The sequence below is a fragment of the Anguilla anguilla genome, chromosome 2 (assembly GCF_013347855.1).
Source record: "Anguilla anguilla isolate fAngAng1 chromosome 2, fAngAng1.pri, whole genome shotgun sequence".
NCBI classification, from domain to species: Eukaryota; Metazoa; Chordata; class Actinopteri; order Anguilliformes; family Anguillidae; genus Anguilla; species Anguilla anguilla.
In genome coordinates this window covers 3,712,313-3,736,376 of record NC_049202.1, presented here as the reverse complement: position 1 = coordinate 3,736,376, position 24,064 = coordinate 3,712,313, and the positions used below count along the sequence as shown (strand labels likewise).

At 49.7% G+C, this 24,064-nt stretch overlaps 1 protein-coding gene across 1 annotated transcript in view; it reads left to right on the top strand.

The window, feature by feature from the left end:
- Positions 1-24,064, top strand: part of LOC118221211 (ras and Rab interactor 2-like) — a 51,282-nt gene continuing 27,218 nt past the window's right edge. Inside the window, 2 exon segments of the mRNA XM_035406059.1 lie at positions 1-259; positions 21,081-21,242. Of these exon segments, the coding sequence (XP_035261950.1) occupies positions 21,183-21,242 (60 nt within the window). The 5' untranslated portion in view covers positions 1-259; positions 21,081-21,182.

The window sequence follows — 24,064 nt, the reverse complement described above, 5'->3', positions numbered from 1 at the left end:
CTTTTGTTCTCCAAGCAGTCTGCTTTAGCCGGTGGAGGTCGCATGTGTAGCGGGAGGCATTCCGGTGGTGGAAGTACTTTCTTCCATCAAGAATGCGACTACGGAGCTCAGTAATAGAAAACTATAGCTAGCAACAGTAAGTGTTATTTTTGAAACGGCGAGGTCGCGATCTGCACATACAAGTGTTGGGAACGGGATCCTTCGAAGTTTTGTTGCCATAACGAGGGGGTCCCATCACATTGGAACAGAACACCATCAGGTTAGTTTTCTTTATTACAGTTTAGCTTAAATTTTAAAGTGTACGGCTAGATCGTTGCCTAGATACAACTCCATTGGACTTTAAATTTGCTATCTGGATGTGTTCATTTTTTTGGCTTTGTAGTTCGACTAGCCTACTGACCGTGGATCTATCTTTTTTCTCGAGAACTCAGCGACCTGACCTGCATACAGAACTAGAAAGCTATCATTGGTAGCTAGCTAGTTAGCAAATTGTCAGCGATTACATAGACTAGTTAATCGTGCATAGGAGTTTCACTAATTCTTGCTCCTGAATAGCGCCGTGTGTCGACGTTATCGATACAGTGTTAGGAAACTTAGCAAAGCTTTGTCTGGAAATGTAGGTTTAGACTAGTTCTCCAACAACAGGAAACAGCTGTCCGAAAAGAAAATGAGATAGCTGGCTTCCACTAGTTATTCCGCTAACCAGGCTATAGAGAAAGGTAACAATGATAATAATAGTGTGATCGGGAATTTTAACGTTTGTCAGCTTTTACAGGAGCCAGATGTAGCAAACGTTAAGTTATCAGTGATTTAGTGGAACACCGCTGTTAATTATACGTTGATCACAACGATTATTCCGATGTTTGTTTTATTCAGCAGTGGTTAACGTTGTTTTCTGGCTGCTGAGCTTTGTTCGCAGCATGCAGTTAGCTAACTGTGTTTTGCTCAAACGGAGATCTGATTTATAAACTTTAATTATGAAAAGTGCCTACGAGCTCAGATAGTTTACTAACTTGCGCGAACATCTGTGCCAAGTTGCTTGTGATACCATCTTCTATCGGGACGAGAATGTGTCAACATGGCTTAAAGTAGTCAGTTTATAGAGGACAAACAAAATACATTTAGCCAGTAGGTCAACTGTTCAGATTATTTATTTGTTTATCTGTTTGCCATAAATTATTAGTTGACTGATTATAAGCTGTTGTATACGTTTAGCTACAATTCTGACAATTGTTTTGGAACGTGATATGTGACTGTAGCTTTTTACTTCTTTTTTGGGCGCATTTCGTTTTAAAATACAACTACTCAAGAAATCGTATATGCTTTTGCTTTCTGTACACCCGCAGGGCGTATCGTGTCACCGTATCCACTCAAGTTGGCAGGCAGAAAAGGCAAATAATAGGACATGTTATTTTAGGTATGGGCTGTCTGTCAACAGCAATATTGAGAGAATTTGATTTTAATATTGCAGAAAAGGGGACACATATGGGGAATTGCAGTATTAAGCTAAACTTACAAAACACTACAGCACTTTATACTAAAGGAATGATCCACCTGATATGACCAACCACCGCCAAATTCAAACAATAAAACCTAATTTAAGCAACGAAAGCCTGTGGTTTGCGCAGCCAAACCAAGTCAGCAAGTGTCTTTTGGATCAAATACGAGACTTATGTGGTTGACTTAAAGGGCAGTGATGTGAAGTAGCTTAAGTGTGCTGGTGAAATCGTCACAATCCCCCACATTGGGCTTGGCTCCGAAAGAAGACTTGAAATTAAGCCGGGACCTATAAAATGAGGCAATTAGAGAGCGCCTCGTTCATAAGTTTAATTAAATTGAAGCTGGGGCTTCCTCTGAAGTCAGTTGGCTCTTGTCCAATCCCTGATTCTGTGCCTCTGGCTCGCCTTGGTCGGGGTGGTGACTCAGCCAACGGAATCCACAGTCCGCTCTAATTACAGTCGTCACGAGAAGACGGGATCAACGTAGATGTGGTAGTGTGAAGAGCGGTCGGCATCCTCCCTTGATTTACAGCTACAGGCTTTGGCCGAATTGCAAAACACCAGATGTTTTCTTAATGCCCCGACCTCTACAGTGGCCAGTGCGTACTAGTGGCTGTCTCTCTTCCTATCAGGCTATGAAGAATATCAGGAGGGAACAAATGAGCCGTTTGCAGTTTATATCAGTTTGACTTGCCAGCCGTAGCATTCTTAAGTCAGATTTTATCTTGAATAGTGAAAGGGATGAAGATTTGTAATTGCAGTGATAAAGCACAGGACTACTTTTTTGGCATTTGGTTTCTGGCAGAGGTGGTACCTAAACAGCCTGTTGATGAGCGTTTTTATGGTTCCCATTGGCCCAAGTGTTTGACTGCGTCTGGCTTTGTTTCTCTTTTGTCGCAACCAAATATTTTGGAAAAAGTTTCCAAGTTTTTACTAACTGTCCATTTAATGTTGATGGTGAGGAAGAGCACATTTGTCAAAACAGTCGTTGCTACTTGGACTGCGTTTGACGGTTTGAAGGTCAGACTGTCCCGTGTGCGGTTAGCAACGATGACAGAACACGTCGCCCCCTGGTGGGTGGGAGGTGTCGGGGGGGGGATTGGCCTGCGATGGACTCTTCGCCGCTGCTCATCAGCGAAGCGGACTTTTCCGTCGCGCGCTCGCGTGCCTTTTGCACGGCCTGTGGCGCACGCGTCTTGGCGTGACTACTTCTTCCGCGGCGCGAACCGTTTTTTTTCTCGAGAGCGAGCCGCCACCGTCGTCGTTCCGCGCGCTTTGTGGGCGGAGCTCGGGGAACGGGGAGTGCGCCCGGGAGCTCGCCGCGTCGCCAGCGCTCGCGCTCTTTCTCGCAAGCTCTCCGCCGCCGCCGCCGCTCGCCCGTTTTACAAGGCGAGTCCGGAATCCTCCATATGGTCTTTATTTCTGAAAGGCGAGTCCCGAAGTGTCCATATGGACCTTATAACGTTTAAAACCTTCTCTGCGAAGCACATAGCTGAAGAGGGCTCAATGATTTCTCGTGTTGCTCATTTCTGCTTATGTACACATTATTGATTGTACCGAGTTAAGTTGTAGCCTACATACACAAATTTGTATCAATTGGCATTCATTCGTAACTGCCAACCGCATTTGCTAGATTGTTATTCTGTACCATAAATATTTCTACAGACATTTCTTGCATTTTACATGCTCCATGTCCCAAGTAGTTGTATATTTTCTCTTGTCCCATTGCTGTATTTTCCTTTTCTACTGCTCAAACGCACTCTGTTTTTCAAAGCCAGTTTCGGGCACTCTTTCCAAATCACTGAAACAGAAGAATGGACAAAACAGACGTGTTCGAATCCACTCCAGCACACCATCATATTCTTTCGGACGGGTCCCTGTGCCTGATATCAGAAGGATCTCACTAAATGTTTGTCAACAGTTCCCTGGCCAGTTTTCCAGGAAAGCTCAGGAATCTGTGAAAGAGATTAGTCTCGGCCAAGGAGACAGGTTAAGTAGAAAAAAGCCTCAGAATTATCCTCTTGCAAAGCAGTGCAGTCAGAGGATAGGAATTTCAGAAGTGGACAAAAGCTGGCGGGTCATTATTGGGAGTAATGGAGTTTTTTTTAATTTTTTTATTCAAAGCCAGGCTGTGTCCTCGGCTGGAAAATGCTACCAGCTGTTTTGTTTTTAAAGCTCTGCCAGTTGCCATCCAGTGGAGGAGGAGCACTGTGAGGTGTTGTTAAAAACCTGGACCCGGGGCAAAGAACTCCAGTGCCACTGGTGCCCTTTTGGTCTCACCTTTGACCTTGACCTTGAGACAGAGTGTGCCCCTCTCCAAATGAAATGGACAGGATGTAGCCTATCGACGTTGGATTCCCGGACTCTTGGCCAGTGGCCCCCATCCTGTCCAGAACTGTGGGCGATGTCCGACCTCATTTTTCTGTGGGACGTCCCACCGTGGGAATCTTTCCAAAATTGTTTCTCGCGCGGCGGCGCTGAGTGACGGTCCGTCTCTGGCACGCGTCTTAACGGCAACGGCTGCACATTCCTGTCGTGTTTTCCCCCTCCGTTTCGGTTAATGTCTTCCCTGTCGGGACGACCTGTTTGTCTGAGCGGTCGAGGAAGCCCGCGGTCTCTTCACCTCACAGCTCTTCCTTACTCAACTATCTCTGTGCCTACGCGCGTCTGCCAGCGAACGAAGCTGCTTTCGTTATTGAAACCGGTCGTAGAGGAGGACATTCGACGATTCGCGGGACTTGTAACGGCAGACTGTGGCGGTAACGTGCGCGCGGTTCCTGGTTCATGTAGTTTGGACGAAGTTTTGTGTGAGAGATCCCAGAGTGTTTCCTGGCTGGTTGGAGGATGCTAGCTGATAAATTGGGACGGAAGAGGAGTCCCTCCCTTCGGTTTGTAATGGGACGGCTGCTCCGTTGCATTTTTTTTTGGCCTGGAGTTGTGTTTTTCTTTTTTTTTTTTTTTTTCTTTTTTTTCTGTGACCCAAACTGAATCTGGGTTGTGCGCACGCATGATTGAGATGAAGATTTTGCTGTACCGAGCAATGCGGAAGTAGGGCCATATGTTTTGGCAAAATGTTGGCGAAAGAATTCGGAGACTGCTGCACAAAATCTGCCAGTCGTTGCCGACGTTCTGGGGATTAAGGGCTCTTCACAGTGTTTCTTTGAGGGCTCGTGTTGAGAAACTAGGGCAGTTGGCCTGGATTGTGGCGAGCACTGCCAAATATAGGCGTTGTTTTCTCAAGTTGGGCCAGAGGCCTCGCTGAAGGAATTATAGTTCCTGCTTTGTTTTCTTGGGATGAAACTGTATAGAACAAAGCCGATGTCTCCGTCTTCCAGGTCATCTGTGAGCTTATATGACTCAGCCCCACATTTACATTTCCTTATCCTCTTTGTGTTTATTCCCTTCAATTGAAGAGAAGGACTGAGAGTCAGTTCCTGCAGACTCTTCTTTAGAAACTGCTGAAGTAAGATATTTTTTATGGTCTACTTGGCTGAAGCAACAGCGTTGTTTTCATTGAAGGAGAAGGTTCACCGTGGAGCCACAGTGATTGCTGGTGCCTCCAGCATAGCTTCACATTGTTTACGAAACCAGACGAGTCACCCAAATGGTATTTTATGAAGGAAACAGCAATGTAATAAAAGCAAAGGTCTGTTTACAGAGCAGGAAGGGACTACCGATAGTTATTTGTTTCATGTTTGGCATTGAAGCCAGATGACCCCTCTGGTCTGGCAGGGTGAAGACTGCTCTCACAGAGAGAATTGTGGGGAATACTCTGCTTATTGCTGTGGACCATCTGAGGCTTAATCTCTCAATGATGCTAGCAAGACAGCAAGGCAGGGTCAGGTGGGTGAATGTACCGGTGTCTCTCATAATGCGCTGATCTTCATTCCTGGTCCTGGTGGGCCGGAGAGTCTTCTGCTTTTTTGTTGTTACTCTGCATTTAATTGATCAGTTGAGGCGGTCGGCCTGGTCACCTGACCTGTTTTCTTGGGTCTGAATTGGTTGCTGATATTAAGGCGGAATCAAAAACCAACTGACCCTGCGGATCTGCCAAGACCAGAAATGGAGATCGCTGTCATAGTCACTTACACTGAGAACTTGTAAAGAGCACTGGCGAGGGCACTGTCTGAATTCCTCTCCCTTATTTGGTTTTAAGCCGGGTCAGTCCACACACCGAACACGCTGACGGCCTGCTATCTGTCATTCCGTATGCGTACTGTCAGTCCTTCTGCATGCAGACTTCTTTGTTTCGGATAATATTTTCCCAGGAAGTGGTAGGCCTATAATTTCAAATGAAATTAAGTGGATGAGCATACAGGTGAGAAGTGGTTAAATTGGGATTAAATTGGGACACGAGTGGCTCTTATGTGTGAAACTGGGTTGGCAGATTCATTTAGGCTATATGATACGTCATTATGTGCAGCCCTTGTATACTTTCTTGGCCACTTCAGGTGAGGTGCTTTACTGTAACATCTGTGTCCCTTTGAATCCACACACCCTCTTATCATTGGCAGACCACTCCATCACACTGTTAGACGACGGCCCCTCTGGGAAAAAAAAAAAAAGAAATAAAATAGGCCAATCCATAAAGAGAAAAATGGGATTGTTTATTACGTATTACTTTTTCAAAAGGTCTGGAAAGCGTGCTTTTTACGCTCTCTCATAGTAAACGTCCAGTGAACTGCACACATTAATTTAGCATTTTCAGATCCCACAGGCTTGTCTGTGTCAGCTGCAGAATACCGAGACAGCTGTCTGTTCCACCGCAAGCCTCAAAACGCACTGGGCGTGTATGACGAATGAGTCACGGAGGCATTCTCGCACGCTTGTATATTGATACCGTGCTGATGCCAAGCAGGTCATCGGTAAATCAGGTTTTGAGGAAAGACACAAAAGGTTGATTTGTTGTGGGAGGTAATTGAAATCTGAAATTTGCGGCGAAGGAGTATCGCCTCAAAGTGAGCTGTTCTGAACCTTTGATGTGTTTGAAAGGCGATGACATCAGTCGCCGCAGGCGGGTAATCTCCGGCGGTGGCATTGTTTCTACCGGCTCGGTGCCCCACCCGTACCGGAAGGTAAGCATTCAGTGTGATATCGAGCATTTCTGGATCTTTCATTGAGGAGTGCCAGGTGAAAAAACAACCCCTAATCAACCTTTGAGCCACACTCCTCTCTTTCAGGGCTCCCTAAGCCGTCTGTTTTACTGGAAGGGTGAAGTACTGAAAGGGAACTGAACAAAGGTTGTTGTACGGATGCGGCCTGAAGGCTATTATGGAGGCAAGGTTGCTTTGATAGCAGAATGTTTCAGTTGAGGGGAGAGAGGAGGCTTTTATTTGGGCAGACACAGGAGCACAGGTCTGTGGGAACCATGGAAGGCAGGAACTTTGCCATGGGAACCTGGAGCCCGGCCTGTTGAGCATGCCGTCTTCCAGCCTTCCTGTCAGCTCTCTGGAAACGGAGCGCCACTACGGCTGCCTGATAGCAGCTCTTACCGTCTCTGTCTGTGTCCCCGTCGGGCAGTGGTGAAGACAGCTCGGAGAGCCTCGGCAGGACCCCAGCGTGTTTTAAAGTGGCACTGTGTGGCGCCAGACCCTCCGTGAGGTCGGGAGTTCGGGGGTTGGGGGGGGGGGGGGGGGGGGGGATGGCGGGGAGGGGGGGGGGGGGGGGTGTCTGGGTAAAGTTAAAGGGGAGGTGAGTGGGGGGGGTTATGGTTAAAGTATAACAGTGGAAGGGAGTGGGGGGGGTTATGGGTAAAGGAGATACTGTGGAAGGGAGTGGGGGGGGGGTTATGGGTAAAGGAGAACTGTGGAAGGGAGTGGGGGGGGTTATGGGTAAGTATAACAGTGGAAGGGAGTGGGGCGGGTTGGGCGGTCTGGGTGAAGTAGAACAGTTAGAAGGGGGTTGTGGGGGGGGGGGGGGGGGTAATGGTTTTGTGGTCAGCTACAGCCTTCCAAAGATAGAGCTGTACTTCCCTGTGGACACGGTCAGCAGTCAATTGCTTTTCCCAGCCCCAAACAGTCTTTTTGTGTCACTTAACCCAGCGTCTGGTCTGTGCACCTCTCTCCTCCCTCCCTCCCTCCCTCCCTCCCTGTTTAAATAGCGTGCAGAGCTCCTGTAATTCATATCATTTAGAAGATTACCTCAAAACTTTGACAATCACAGAGAATGCGGAGAAGAATGCCCGGACCGCAGCGGGTGCTTGCTGAGGGTATTTCCCCACGGCTGCGAGCTGGAAGAGGGTTACCCTGAAGCTTCGGCCTTATCGGAGCAGTCACATTTTTTGGAGCTTTTGAAAACCGACCCCTATTGAACAGGTTTTTTATTTTTGTTTTTTTTTTGCTGCTGTAAACTTGCAGCAATGGAGTTTCTCATGCTCTTGGCCAGCCGGTAGCACCATTTGAAAGCGCTTTAGCTGAAACCCTGGACAGATGGCCCAGGAACACAGCTTTGTGAAAACGTAGCTGTCTTGGAATTTCGTCTCTCCTCCCCCCCCCACCCCCCACCCCCCCGGTGCAGTTTTGCCAGTTTTTCCCCCTGGAGTTGAGCTTGGCAAAAATACTCTGCTTTAGACCGGGAACGGTCTGCTTCTCTAAATGTGTTCTGCAGCCACCTGCTAAATGGTATAATCGTGCAGGAATCCACTGTTTTTTTAAGGATCTGGTTGGTTCGCATTTCGCATGCTGTAGAGTAAATAATGATTGAATGTTAAACTTAAGGTTCTGCTCTGGTAGTTCTGTGTTCAAGGTCTGCAATTCCAGCAATGGATATAGTATGCCTTTCCTGATATAAATAGATGGTCATTTTTTTTTCTTTCACAGATACATGGTGAGGTTTGAGCTTCCTGGTGTGGGGGGAATTCTGGGTTTTTGGCCAGATTGTCTTGCCATTTGAATTGGCTGAATTTCCTTGTTCCGTCTATATTGCACGGGACAAGTAGATGCAAAACAACCCCGCATTATCAAATATCAGCCTGAGCTTGACTGGAGATTGTGGCGATTAACAGTGCAGTAAAATGGCGTGGTGTCAGAGAGTCAGCCGCGAACAAACATGCTGTGTAGTACCAGCTGGTCACGGCGCTGAGGTCAGTGTAGCCCATTAGCGTAGCACCATGCGGCGCTGTTTCCTGTCAGTCACATCAAACTGGGCTTCCGTTGCAACCGGATACTTCTTCACACCTGGGCCCCCCCTCTGGCTGGTCTGCACCCGTCAGCTAGCGTCCGCACCACCCTCACCTGCACCGTGCAGGGGAACGTCGGTCTATGTGGAGCGGGACCCGTTCTTCTGTAAACGATTCGGACGGTTCTGTCAACGTGGCTTTGGCCGTTTCCGAGCGGACCTGCTGCTGAGATTAGCCGAGCCGTTCGGGACAGCTGAGTAGCGGGGTGAAGTGGCGGGCGGTTGGCGGTATTTTAGGATCGGGGTTAGCTCTGGATCGCGGGCCGTCGGTGAGCGGGGTTCAGCGAGAGGCCGAGGTCGCGCCGCCGCCAGACCGACTCGTAAACGTTATCGCCGCGTCTGCCAGGAAGTGGTCGCTCTGGTTTCCTGCGTCCGAACTGGCTGTTCACCAGGCGCTACCGGCAGGGCTGCGGTCATCCTGGTGCCTGTTACAATGAGTCTGCGTCTTCAGGAGCTCTGTGCACGACTCTGTGCTGGTTGGGCTTGCGTCCTAAAGAGGTCTGTGCACAACTCTGTGCTGTTTGGGTTTGGGTCCTAAAGAGGTCTGTGCTGGTTGGGTTTGGGTCCTAAAGAGGTCTGTGCACGACTCTGTGCTGTTTGGGTTTGCGTCCTAAAGATGTCTGTGCTGTTTGGGTTTGGGTCCTAAAGAGGTCTGTGCACGACTCTGTGCTGTTTTGGTTCATTCCTTTGTTCTTCAGTATGTCATCTGAGAGAAGTCGTGTTTAATTTAATTAGGCCGAGTGCATCTGGGGCTGAGGCACGATCGCTGTAACGCATCCGAGCTCAGTGTGGACTGCAAGCCTGGCGGTGTGCGGGATCTGAACTGTTCCACAGTCGTGGCGGACGCTGCTCCGCGCTCAAGGGGCCCATGGGTGGAGCTGACCACATCCTGCCTCTCCCCACCAGCCTCGCCTCCGCGCTCCCGCCACTGACCCCACCATCGCCGCCTCTGTGGCTTCACCCTCCCAACGAGGGGGGGGGGGGGAAGACACACACCCCTCCTTTTAAATCAGACTTAATAAAGGGCTTTCTGCTTTCGGTCTGCTTCTCATTCTTCTTCTCTTATTTTTTATTTCTCTTACGTTTTTTTTTTTTTTTTGTGAAAGAACCAATTTTAACGGCTTTTAAAAATTTTTTTAATTAGATGTTGAGGGACGAGCCACCTAAACCACCTGAGTGCTTCCATTGTAGGGGTGGGGGTGGAGGTTGGGGGGGGGGGGGCAGAGGGTGGGGGGGTGGACGGAATATTCTGTAAGGGCGGTGGCACCCGTCTCTGCAGATTTTGTTGAGGAAATGAAATCTATTTTGAATTCGTTTTCTTAGCCTGTGTTATTTCAGCCTTGCCTTTTTTCGGTGCGATTAAATGCTCCCTGCTGTGCCGCATGCCCGTAGAGACACACGCAAAGCATTTCTGTGGAGGGCGTGGGCCATTTTATGAATGCCTGGAATAGTTAATATCTGTGTCTCGTGTTGTGCTTGGTGGTGGTGTCACATTGCGAGCACTTGCTCTGTTCCAGAAAGGACCTGACACAGATGGTCTCTGAGCTGGTGCCATTGCCTTGGAACTCACTTTTTTGGCATAAAACAACAGTCTAACAGTTTAACATGGTGGCCCCTAGACGTATTACATCAGCGTCTGTGTTATGATCCACATTTTAACTGCCTCAGTTTTTTAAATCGCTATTTGTTTACGATGCCAACTGAATTCTAAGATCTCGTATAGATGCCACCAGTTGTTCTTAAACCAGATGTGCACGGCAACTTTATTTTTTATTTTTTTTATAAGTGCTGTAACAGAACAGTAAGAAGGGAGTAGGTTTGCAGCCATTTTAACTTGGGGCAAATTACAAGCTTTCCCCACTATTAACGAACTTACCAATACAATACCTGCTCTGTGAAATTACATATTTTCTCTTCTTAAATCTCACTTCTGAGTGTATCTGAGTAACTGTGGGTCTCTCTTTGGCCTTAAAGCTCTTAGTTTGGCCCCGGTTCTGGGTTCCTGTCACTCAGAAAGCTTGTGCTTTAGTCCAAATCTGGGTGCCTACCTGTACTGTGACTTTAAGCAGCCCATGAAGGGGAAGTGCAGTGTAGTGGGTAGAGAACTGGGCCTTTTAAACTTCAGGTTAGATATCCAGGTAGGTGTCACTGTTTTACCTATATGCAAGGTGCTGAAGTGCTTCAGTAATGACATATTAGGCCAATGATGATGTACGTGTGATCACTCTACAGTAATTTACTGTAAAATGACAGCTTTTATCTGAGATCACTCTACAGTAATTTACTGTAAAATGACAGCTTTTATCTGAGAATATGCTGTGTGTTGCCTGAAGGCTGGATTTTTCCACAGAAACAGCTGAGGTTAACGAAACTGAACTTGCTAAGCTATGCTTGAGAAGAAAGAAAAACAAATTCTGCATTTATTCAGGCCAAAAAGGACACATTGGATTCAGGCCTACACAATAGCCTGTATTAGGCTACTTATTGCTGCAAAGCAGTGACTTTTCTTTTTTTTTTCTTTTTTTTTTGAAGGAAACGTATGTACAGGAAATTTACCATGTATTTTTTTCTGTTAATTCTTTTATACATAACTGTATGTTGTTTTAATTGTGCCAGATTAGTCCGTTACTGTTTCAGTGTTCAGGGTCTTGTGGTCTCTCTCCTCCACAAGCGAAACCCCAGAGCCAGGTTGATTCAGAACCACAAACCATGACCCAGAAATGCCTGTTTTTCCATAATTATGAAAAAGAAAAGAATATTTTCAGTTTCTCCTGGTTCTACAGTGTCAGCAGCGATAATATCCCGGCAGTGTGTGTTAGTGAGTTGACGGGTCATTGAACTGAACTGTGTGTGTGTCATCTCCTCCCACGTCCTCTCTTCTCTGTGAGGACAGTGTTTTTGTTTGTTGTTTTTTTTTTTAAACAGTGTTTTCTGGTTGTTTTTCTCCATCGTGCCACCCCCCCCTTCCCCCCCCCCCCCCCCCCCCCCCCTCCCAAACACATGTTTTTGCTCTCTGTGTTCCTCGCAAGAATGCCTGGTGTGGCCATTTGAAGTTTCCAGATGAATAGCCTTGTTTTTACAGAGTCACTTTCTGCCCTCTGTTTGTCTTTGACCTCGAAAGAAAGAAAGGTGTGTGTGTGTGCGTGTGTGTGTTTGTGTGTGTATCTGTGTGTGTGTGTGTGTGTGTGTGCGCATGTGTCACAGGTGTCACAGGTCACCTCCACACCTCTTGGTCGATGTTGAGGAAGCACCCTGCAGTTCTAGCAAATGGTCAGTTTGTCCCAGGTGTTTAAAGAAAATGGGTGGCGTCCCAGCTGGTCATCTCCCTGGCACCCCAGTGCTTCTCATTAACTCTCAGTAAAGCTCTCCGGCTGAAAGGCTTCCAGAGGGCTGATGTAAACCAGGCCGTTTGTCCCAAGACACACGTCCACACAATAATCAGGATTCTGGACTTTAAAAAAAAAAAAAAAAGTTATAAACTGAACTGTAAAATGTGTTTTTATTTGCTATTTGTTGGGCTTTTCAGTTTCAGTCTCAGTCTGTGCTGCTGGGTAATTCAACAGACTTTGTGTCATTTGAGTTCATCTCCTCGATGCAGCGTGACTACGCCCCCGCCGGCACGCGGTGTAATGATGAGTTACTGTTCGACTGAAGGGAGCTGGGCCCAAATTGTGCTGATGTGCGCAGTTTTGGGACGGAGTTTAGGGGGAGAGAGAGATCCGTGTGTTTCGGGGCGACACCGCTTCTCCCCACCAGCTGCAGGAGTCTCTGCTCTCAGCCCCAGGGTCCTCGGTGTGGCTGACCTCGATCTGACCCCATGACCTAGAACTGACCCCGTGACCTAGTTTAGACATGTTCGCCCTGCACTTGCAGCAGGGTGAACCAAGCATGGGTTGCACTGCAAAAAACAAAAAAATAAGTCATGCATTTTAGTCTAAAATCTCATTTTTATTACTTTTTTTTCCCTTGTTAAATAAGACAAAAAAGTTTGCCCATGAGATGAGAGAGTTTTACTTTAACTCATTTCAGTATTTATCAATAGGGTAAGATAGTTTTGCTTATCAAGCAAAAAGTAACTTAAAACAAGGTAATATTTTCGACTTGAGAGAAAAAAATTAAGATTTTAAGTCTCATTGTAGGACTAAGACACTTAAGATGAAAACGCTTTTCGCAGCGTGCTGCTGATGTGGTTGGCTCGCCCGCGCCCTTCCGGAGGGGCGGGGTCGTGTGAAAATCGCGCGGCGTGAACGCACAGCGTCCCGCCACGGACCGCGGGCCTGAGGAATCTCTCCCGGGTCTCACAGGCGTGTCAGAGCCGCGATGAACCGCGTGTTTTCACAGCTGCTGACCCGCCGTCCGTCTTCCCGTGCGCGCGTCCTCCTCGGCCAATCAGGGTCCTCCGTCTTCAAGTCGCGTTCACGGTGTGTACCCGACGGGCCGACCGCAGTCTTCCTGCAGCTCCATTGGCTGTCATCCGTCCAGCGCTGGAATTGTTTGCGAGCTTGACACAAAAACGTGCGCGGTTTATTATTTAATGCTGCGGAATTGTCCGTGGATAGAGACACAGTGAGGGAATCCCTTCTGTCAGTGCAGCCCCAGTTTTTTTTCTGTTGAACTTTCAACATTGGGAATGATGAGTATCTGTAACAGAGCGTGTGTCTAGCCTTTTCTTACAGTGCAAACAATGATCAGGAAACACTTGTGAGATTGGAAGGTTGGAAGTCACTCTTCAGAAACAGGCCGCCCCCCCCCCCCTTTCCCCAGCCCCCTCCCCTCTTAAATGAATTTACGGTTTTTACTAGCATTCTCTGTTGTTATCAAATGGCCACCGCTACAAACAGGCTATTGTCTGCTTGTTGGCACATTACATTACATTACATTTATTTGGCGGACTCTTTTATCCAAAGCGACGTACAAAAGTGCATTTCATGGTCATGGACAACTGCAAAACACTGGTTCAGTAAGATACGAGATACGGCACTTCTTGGAACGACTCCCAAACTTGCATGTTGTCATGGTAATTACTTGCTGTGTTGACAGTTTTATCCAGCTTGTAAGAGAAAGGCGTTGGGTTCATATCTTTCGATGTGAGCTGTTCTTAATAAAAAATGCTCATGCACGCTGGAGGGGCTCAACAAATAGCTGCTTATACGGCCAAACTCATTCAGTCATGGCAGTTAATGTGAAACACATCGAGAACGTTTCCTTGGTGTCCCGGGCTTTGAAGAATTAGCGCTCGGTCTGCTTTGAACCTCGCGTCTGGCCTTGCCCTTTCTGCGGAAAGCGAAAGGCTGTGAAAATGAAACGTTTTTAATGGAGAGCAGGGATGCGTTTTTTTTGGGTGCCGATGTGTTCCTTTCGCGAAAAAGGCAAGGGTCCGGCTGCACGCACGGGCACAGTGGCCTGGTTAAAGTGGCACAGTTTGGTGTGGTGAGGAATGGAAAGGTGGATTTGTGGGTAGATGGCGGCTGAGCCGTTGTCTGTGGGTCTGCATTAAAGTGGAAAGTTTACTGTGGCTTAGCTCATGTTTTTATATGTTGCCAGCAAAAAAAAAAAAAGAAAGAACATTCAGCACTGGAGGCAGATTTAAGCTTTTTTAATTTAGTTTGTTTTTGCTAATGAGTGGCTTTTTATGATTCTGAAAGCCAGTTAAAGACCATGAATGTTGTTGCCTCTGGCGCTCTTTCTTGACGAATCCTCTGCCTCGTTTTCTCGCCCCATTGGCCAACCATAGGCCACAGTAAGCTGCCCATTGGCCAACCTTAGGCCACAGTAAGCTGCCCATTGGCCAACCTTAGGCCACAGTAAGCTGCCCATTGGCCAACCTTAGGCCACAGTAAGCTGCCCATTGGCCAAACTTAGGCCACAGTAAGCTTCCCATTGGCCAACCTTAGGCCACAGTAAGCTTCCCATTGGCCAACCTTAGGCCACAGTGAGCTGCCCATTGGCCAACCTTAGGCCACAGTGAGCTGCCCATTGGCCAACCTTAGGCCACAGTGAGCTGCCCATTGGCCAACCTTAGGCCACAGTAAGCTTCCCATTGGCCAACCTTAGGCCACAGTAAGCTTCCCGTTGGCCTAACTTGGACCGCAAGAAGCTAACCGTTAGCCCCTTCTACCGCAGAAGCCATCTGCTGAACTTACGCTTAGAACTGGCCCAGTCAGCCCTGGCAGTGTTGGCTGTTCTGGGACTTTTTCTTGGCAGACAGACAGACAAACAGACTGACAGACAGATGTGTGTTGTCTAAAAGGTGCTGTGTTGATCTAAATACTTGCACTTCTTCTCTGCTGGTCAGCCTAGGAGCTATAGACACACGTGATCAGTGCAAGTTGTCCAGGGTTGATGTAATCCATAAATCAAAAGTCATTCATAGCTCAGAATGTACCTGGAAGGAGGAATTTTTTTTTTACCTGAAGTGATTGTGTTTTTCATGACCTGCACTGCAGATGTACATATGTCTATGGGAATGAAACTGGTGACTGACTTTAATTAACCGCGGTTGGCCTGTAGGGTGAAGAACGTTTGGTTTGGTTTGTTTGGTTGCGAAACGTGCTTTTCCTCTCCCCAGCATGCTGTGTTATTTACGAGCTGCGAGGTTGCTGGGGGGGTACCAGTCCCGGAAATGACCCATCCCGCTCCCATCCTTAATCAGACCCCGGAAATGACCCATCCCTCTCCCACCCTTAATCAGACCCCGGAAATGACCCATCCCGCTCCCATCCTTAATCAGATCCCGGAAATGACCCATCCCACTCCCACCCTTAATCAGACCCCGGTTTCTCCCTGACGGCCGGTACTTCCTGGGCTGTTTGGCCCGTGGAGTCGAGGATGGCAGAGCCGTGCTATAGTGTCACTGCACCTGTGCCTGGGGGGGGCGGGGGGGAGTAGGGAAAGGGGGGCGGGGGGGACAGAGAGTCCCTGTGTCGCGAGTGTGAGCAGCCAGTCTGAGCGCGCTCAGAGAAGGCCTTTGTGCGCCAGCAGCTGAGTCGTTCGCATGCGCGCGGAGGCGTCCTCCCCCCGAAAAACGCGAGGGGTGTCCTCGTAAAACCCCGAGACGTGCCCCCGAAACAACGTCCTCACAGAGTGGTGCCCTTCTCACGCGACGTCCTGGCAGAGTGGTGCCCTTCTCACGCGACGTCCTCTCAGAGTGGTGCCCTTCTCACGCGACGTCCTGGCAGAGTGGTGCCCTTCTCACGCGACGTCCTGGCAGAGTCTCCAGAATTCCGGGACGGACTGGCAGCTACGTCTGAGACAGCGGGGACTTTAAGCATTCTTTGGCTGTGGGTACGTCTGAGTCAGCGGGGACTTTAGGGACTTTAAGCACTCGACGGCTGTGGGTATGTCTGAGACAGCGGGGACTTTAGGGACTCGATGGCTGTGGGTATGTCTGAGACAGCGGGGACTTTAGGGACTCGATGGCTGTGGGTACGTCTGAGACAGCGGGGACTTTAGGGACTCGATGGCTGTGGGTATGTCTGAGACAGCGGGGACTTTAGGGACTCGATGGCTGTGGGTATGTCTGAGACAGCGGGGACTTTAAGCACTCGATGGCTGTGGGTACGTCTGAGACAGTGGGGACTTTAAGCACTCGATGGCTGTGGGTACGTCTGAGACAGCGGGGACTTTAGGGACTCGATGGCTGTGGGTATGTCTGAGACAGCGGGGACTTTAAGCATTCTTTGGCTGTGGATACGTCTGAGACAGTGGGGACTTTAGGGACTTTAAGCATTTGATGGCTGTGGGTATGTCTGTGATGACGGGAAATAAATCTGTGCTCTCGGGAACTTGCTCCCGTCTGCTGCCATAGCCTGCTGATCCACTATGTGATAGTAGTTTTTGCCTCATAGTAGATCAGCAGGCTACGGCGACCAATGAGAGAAAGTTAAATTCAGGCATGCTCAGAAGAGCACTGATTTATTTCGTGTCACCATAGCCACCATAGCCACCATAGTCTTTTTGTGCTAAAAGAACAACGTTTTTAAAACAGTAGAAGACAATAATAGTGCTTGCAACTGCAGTCATACACGTCTTCTAGATCCTGGGGTATGGGATCTATTTCTGGCAGTTTTCTGTAATGCATTAGTAATGTCTGGGTCTCATCTGTCATCTTCATACATGTCTGATCTGACAGGCTGATCCCTTCTTTTCTTTTGCCATGATCTTACTCGAAGAACTGTCAGGTTGGTCTTCCAGAAACAAACAATAAGTAGGTCTGTTTTCTTTTTGTTTTGAATGAGGTTATTCAATGCAATTATGTTGTCATTTCGAATTTACTTTGAGTTATTTTTCTCAACAGTGATTCCCGTTCATGTTTGAAACCAAGTTTTGAATGGTTTGCTTTGGATAATTTGGTGGATTTCATAGTTTGTTTGCATTCACTGTGGTATTCTGCTTTGAAGCAAACAACAGCTGTCTGTGTGCGTGTAACTGCATTACTCTAGCTTTTGAGTGTGGCTAATAACATTCCCAGAGTGTATTCGGTTTGAGCTGGTCAAGGAGGGGGAGGGGGAGGGGAAAGGGGAGGGGCTTGAGGATGGGACTTCCTGTTTACCCCAGAATCTCAGAACGCATCAGGTCAGCTGACGTAATCAGGCACGGGCTCGGATTGACACAAGAGCTCATCTGGGAGGGACTTCTGAGGGGAGTCTGCCATTTTGCAAGAACAACACAAAGCTGATCTGCCCTAAGAAAAAAAAAAAGTATTTACGAGTGCAAAAGAAAAATCACACTGGTGCTTTTCAGGAAATTCCTGTACTGCATGACCAGACGATGTTCTTTTTATTCTTTTTTCTTCTCCCCCGCTAAACCCCCCCCCCCCCCACCACCACCACCACGCTCTCCATGGCCATTTCCTGAAAAACACAGCGAGCATTTGAAATACAATCCTTTATTTTTCTTGATTTTTCTTCCTGAGGAGCAGATGGGAAGAGGAAAGAGGGGTTTGACTGAGGCCATGCTGCGGGGTTCGTACCGTTTGTAGTGCCAGTACAGAGCCAGGTCGAGTTCCCAGAGTCCCGTAGGTCCGTTAGTCCAGTTCAAGTGGTAGTGGTAAGAGATGGGTCGAGTCTCTCAGTACAGAGCCAGGTCGAGTCTCCCAGTCGTACCGTTTGTAGTGCCGGTACAGAGATGGGTCGAGTCTCTCAGTACAGAGATGGGTCGAGTCTCCCAATACAGAGCTGGGTCGAGTCTCCCAGTACAGTGATGGGTCGAGTCTCCCAGTACAGAGATGGGTCGAGTCTCCCAGTACAGAGAGGGGCCGAGTCTCCCAGTACAGAGATGGGTTGAGTCTCCAGCACAGAGATGGGTCGAGTCTCCCAGTACAGAGATGGGCCGAGTCTCCCAGTACAGAGAGGGGCCGAGTCTCCCAGTACAGAGATGGGTCGAGTCTCCCAGTACAGAGATGGGTCGAGTCTCCCTGTCGTACCGTTTTTAGTGCCAGTACAGAGATGGGTCGAGTCTCCCAGTACAGAGACGGGTCGACCCCTCTGAGGCCCACAGGAGCCTTTGATCTGCCTCCACAGCCGACCATGTTGGGTTCTTCGCTTTATCAGTGGAGGCCTGTTACCTTTACCGTGTTAAACACAGAGGTCTACCTCAGGGCCTAATATCACCTAAAACTCAGTGGATTAACTCCCTTGTATCCATGCAGAAGGAGTTGCTTTAATTAAGTATCTAACAGCTGCACAGATTGACTAGGCTAGCTATGCAGGTCACCCTCTACTAAAGCATGTTTTAAACGTGTAAATAATCAGACATTATTTACAGAACCTGTTTTTTTCCCCCCTAAAGCCAAATAGAAAACATTGCACACATTCTTCTTGGTGTCTATATATAGGGTGAGCATCTGGATGGCAGGCTTTGGGGTGGAGGAGGAGCTGGGGAAGATGAGGAACAGCTTACACTGCCCTCGTCTCTGTTATCGGAGTTTGTGCCAGTGCGGATAACTCCGTTTCCGGTGTGACGGTGCCGGAAATGTCCCTCTTTTGTACGAGAGCCTTCTCGCCAGCCCCGTACAGCTGGGGACAACCTGACGGAGCACAGAGTGACACCCAAACTCACAGGACCCTCCAGGAACCCCTCTGGTGTGTTCTGCCATCCAAGGTCAGCCTAGCTGGCCCTAATCCAACCCTACCCCAGGATCTTCATTCCTGGTTCCTGGTTTTTTGTTTTTGCCCTAACGTCAGAAACCGATTCTGACCCAAGAAACCAGGTGAGGTGAGTTAGCTGTGTTGCGTGATTAAGAGCCGAGTAATGAGAAAGACCAGCAGGCCCTGTGTCCCACCAGGACCAGGAATGACGATCGCTGCCCTAAGCGTTGTGTGAGAGCAGATGAAACTGTTCCAGGATCGGGTCTTTGGGTCAGAAGGTAGATATTACCTCACTTGCTTTTTCACTTTGCCCGTGCAGGTCACTGTCCTCTCCTAGGAAGCTCAGAGCTGGACTGAGGCTGGTCTGAGACTGAGGCTGGTCTGAAGCTGAGGCTGGTCTGAGACTGAGGCTGGTCTGAGACTGAGGCTGGTCTGAAGCTGAGGCTGGTCTGAAGCTGAGGCTGGTCTGAGACTGAGGCTGGTCTGAGACCGAGGCTGGTCTGAGACTGAGGCTGGTCTGAAGCTGAGGCTGGTCTGAGACTGAGGCTGGTCTGAAGCTGAGGCTGGTCTGAGACTGAGGCTGGTCTGAAGCTGTGTTTCTTAAGCACGGTGGAATTTCCACGGGCTGAGTAGTCTTGCAATCCTTGCGATGTGAACTCCTTTCTTTCAAAGCCCTCCGTGGGGGGAATTTCCAGGCAGGAATAACAGACCGAAGGGTCAGATGTTTATAAACAAAAACGTTTCTATTGGAGAAGCGTGCGATCCAGCCCGCCTGGCCTGCGGTGCCAGAGGAATGCTAACACTGAGTGTTTTTCGGGGCCGCTGTTGTGGAACATAACAGGACGGAGCCTGCCGGTCTCGCCAGGACGCGTGTTTCTGAGGGTTCGTTGTTATGAGGTTCGCCGGTCTCTCCGCCGGTCTCTCCCGAGCGTGTGTTTTCGTGCCTTTTGCTCCACTTCCTGCCCCTCTTGGACGCCGGCGCGGAGAGCATCTCGGTTCTCCTGCGCTTTGAGTGCGGGCCAGAGCGGGGCGGCTCCTAATGGCTTCAGCATGGGTGAGAGATGCAGGGGGGGGGCTAGAGACGGGGCGGGCGAGGGGGGTACAACGGCGAGCACTAGGACACCCCTTTCATCCCTCCCCTCACGGGACTGAGCCCTGGAGATAACGTCCATCTCTGTGTGGCTGAGCGTGTGTGTGTGTGCATTCGTGCATGTGTACATAATGTATGTGCGTGCGTGTGTGTGTTCTTCCGCGTGTGTGTGTGTGTGTGTTTATACATGTGAATGTGTGTGTGTGTGTGGTGTGTGTGTGTGTGTTTATGTATGTGAGTGTGTGTGTGTGCGTGCGTACCGTGCGCATGTGCGTGCGTGTGTGTGTGTGTGTGTGTGTGTTTATACATGTGAATGTATGTGTTTGTGTGTGTGTGTGTGTGTGCGTGCGTGCGTACGCGTGCGTGTGTGTGTGTGTGTGTGTGTTTGTATGTATGTGAGTGTATGTGTGTGTGTGTATGTGTTAGTATGTGAGTGTGTGTGTGTGTGTGTGCGTGCGTGTGTGTGCGTGCGTGTGTGTGAGTGTGTGTGTGTGTGTGTGTGTGTGTGTGTGCGTGCGTGTATGTGTTAGTATGTGCGTGTGTGTGTGTGTGTGCTGGTGTGTGTGTGGAGGAATAAAAACAGCGTTCCCTGTTCATTGGAATGGTGAGTGTTTGTTATGAAGGCGGCCGTGTTCCGTTGGCTCGCGGCGCACACCGAGCCTCGCACGCTCTGGAGAGACCAGCGGAGTGTTAAAGCTCTCAGTGGGGCGGGGGGGGGGGGGGGGGGGGGGTGGGCGGGGAGGGGAGGGGAGGGGAGGGGCGGAGAGGGGGAGAGGGGGGAGGAGCTAAACGGTCTGGAAGCATGGACTTTGTTGCCGGAAAAAAAAACAGCAACACAAGATGACGTGGGAGTGGCCTGCAAGAAAGCAAGAGGGAGAGGGAGGGAGAGGGAGGGAGAGAGGGCAGGAGAGAGAGAGAGGAAGGAGAGAGAGAGAGGACAGAGGAGGGGGAAGAGAGAGAGGGAGGGCAGAGAGAGAGACAGGGAGAGGAAAGAGAGAGAGAGAGGGAGGGCAAGGGAGAGAGAGGCGTGAGAGGGAGAGAGAGAGGGCAGGAGAGATAGAGAGAGAGGAATAGGAGAGAGAGAGGGAGGGCAGGAGAGAGACAGACAGAGAGAGAGAGCGCGGTGGCGGAGTGGTCAGTGTAGCTCCTCTCTCTCCGGTCTCTGTGGCGGGTGATGGAATTTCCTGTCGCCGGGCTGCAGCTGAAGTGCCTGTCTGGGTCTCGCAGGACTCCGGCTGCCCACGCAGACGCAGACGCAGCCGCAGACGCCCAAGCAGACGCGGCGGCCCACACAGACGCAGACGCAGTCGCAGACAGGAGGACAGGAGAATGGCTGCCGACGCACTGACCGAGCCCGGCAGACTGGACAGGAGCGGCAGCTTCTTTAAGGTGGGGGGTGGGGGGGGTGGGGGGTGGGGTGGGGGGGGTGTCTGTCTGTCTGTCCATCTGTCTGTCTGTCTGTCTGTCCGCTCCCTGCTCTTGTTGCTCTGAACATGCACAGCTGTCTCTCACTCTGTTGTCCTGCAGTGCAGAAAGTGCAGCTTTGACCAAACACACACGCACACACATAAACACACACACACACACGCACACGCACGCGCACGCTACGCGCACGCGCGCGCACAGCGGCCACGCGCACGCACACCGCACACGCACACGCACACGCACATCACACACGCACGCACAGGCTACAGCACGCGACGCACGCACGCACGCACATACACACACACACACACACGCACACCACACACACACACACGCACGCACACACACACACACACACACACACACACGCACACACACACAACACACACACACACACACACACACACGCACACACACAGCGCCAGATGGAGGGAAAAAGTGAGCCACGGTTTGGGTCAGCACTTTCTCAGCCCTTCGAGGCTATCGGATGTCGCCCGCCTGCTCCTCCTCTCCTTCGTTCAGAGCGAAACGTTTTAATTACAGGGAGAGCTGATCTATTTACAGAGGTGGAGCAAGCACAATAATTTCCCTCCTTTTTGTCTAAGTTACCGGTATCCTCAGTTAGAGGGTCATTTTCTCTGTCCTTATGTATTCATAGGGGGAAAAAAAAGTCAAAAGACAAGCTCCCTTTTCTTCTGGGGACAAGAGTGAGCAAGGCTAGGCTAACCCCCGGGGCTAGGCTAACAGTTGGTGTCAGGATTCTCTGTCAGTCAGGGTTACAGTGACCGACTGATTTCAGCTCGCTCACTCACTCTCCCCCCCCCCCCAGTCTCTCCCCCCCTGCTGTGTGTCCCATTCTGAAAGCATTGCCTCCGTCACATTTAGTGCATCCTGGTTTGTTTGTTTTTTTCTTTTAAAATCCGTGTCACAGCTGAGCTGTCCAAATCGAGGCCAGGTGCTGTTTAAGTGCCCTGACGTCACGCTCAGTCAGAGGGCTGGAGACTTCCTGTCCTACCACAGCTGAGATCACGCGTGTGTGTGTGTGTGTGTGTGTGTGTGTGTACGTGTGAGAGATTATGTGTATGCGCGTGTGTGTGTGTGTGTGTGTGTGTGCTTGCATACGTGTGTGTGTGTGGTGAGAAAGAGAGATTGTGTGTATGTGTGTGTGTGTGTATCTAGTGGTTGTGTGTGTGGTGAGAGTAGCAGGGATTATGGGCTGTGGGGAGCCTGGCTGTACCAGGTGTAGACTCCAGACTTTGTCACAAAGCAGCGTTGGCCTGCAGCTGCTGCTCTGCTCTGGCTGCACTCTTCACACACACACTGCTCTCACACGGGACAGAGAGCCCCGGGTGTGTGGGTTTCGTCCGCGATTCTGCCGGAGGGGTTCCTGCTCGCACCGGGTCGAAACCACCGAGGGAACCCCACCGAACCCGCACCGAGCTGGCTAATCACGTGACCGCTCGCCCAAAAGAGCCGCTCGCTTTTAACACGCTCTCAGAACATTACTGTTCGCACAGCGAGGGCTGCAGGCAGAGCCGCACGGTTTCAACACACTCTCAGAACCATCGGTTACTGTTCGCACAGTGCGGGCTGCAGGCAGAGCCGCTCGCTTTTAACACGCTCTCAAAACCATCGGTTACTGTTCACACAGCGCGGGCTGCAGGCAGAGCCTCTCACTGGCGCTGCTGTGATTGGCTGTGAGTCAGGAGTTAAAACACTGAGCGCCTGGGTCTGTTCGCCCAGGCGTAAATTAAAGCCGTTAAATTGCTGCTCGCTGGGAGAGTGGCGTGTAATTACTGATCTGGCCCTGAAATGTGCCAGTCTAACTCAGCACAAGAAACGTGACTCAGTGCTAGGACCGTGGGCTGGCAGCTGAAGCTCCAGATTAACCCCTTCAACCGTCTGAAGAGTGGGTGTTTTGGAATTTCTTTTTTTTTTTTTTTCAGAAATTCTAAACTGGTGTTCTAGAACTCCACTGCCTTCAATTTCCAGTAGTGACTGTGACGTCAGCATCAGAATGTTCCATTGAGAACCTTCTGATCGCACGTTTGTGATCTCACACTTTAAAGTGTTAAAGATATTCAGTGTGATGGTCTGTGACTAGAGTCTAGCTCTTTCACAGACTCATGAGCTATATTTACACAGCGAACACGCTGAACATAATGAGTCTGTTCAGACGTCCCTCTGGCCCATTGGAACTAACCAGAGCTCAAACGCTGTTAAGGCATATCTCTGGTGGTAGTGAGTTACAAAAGGAAGCGGTTGCATGCCCATCTATTGTGCCAAGTCTGGGATCTGTAGTCTTGAACAATAGATCAAACATGGCCGCCACCTTCAATCTAAAGCGCATCCTCCATGTTTGCACAAAAGTCAGTCACAGTCTGTGTTTGCTATTTGGATAGTTAACTCAGACTTCCTGCTCACTCATACTGTATACACACACACATGCACAGACACACACACACACATACTGTACACACGCACATGACTGTGGGATGTGATGTTTAGCGCTTCACTGGAGGACAAAGGCAGCGATTGAGAGCACAGCACTCAGGCACTCTGGGCACCTCCTCTGTTGGTGTGAACAGTGCCAGTGTGGGTTTGTGTGTCTCTCTGCCTTTCTCTCCCTGTCTCTCTCTCACTCTCTCTCTCCCCATCTGTGTCTCCCCTGTCCATCTCTCTCACTCTCTCTCCCTGTCTCTCTCTCTCACTCTCTCTCCATCTTTCTCTCCCACTCTCCTCCTCTCTCCCTCTCCCTCTCTCTCCCTCTCCCTCTCTCCCCCTCT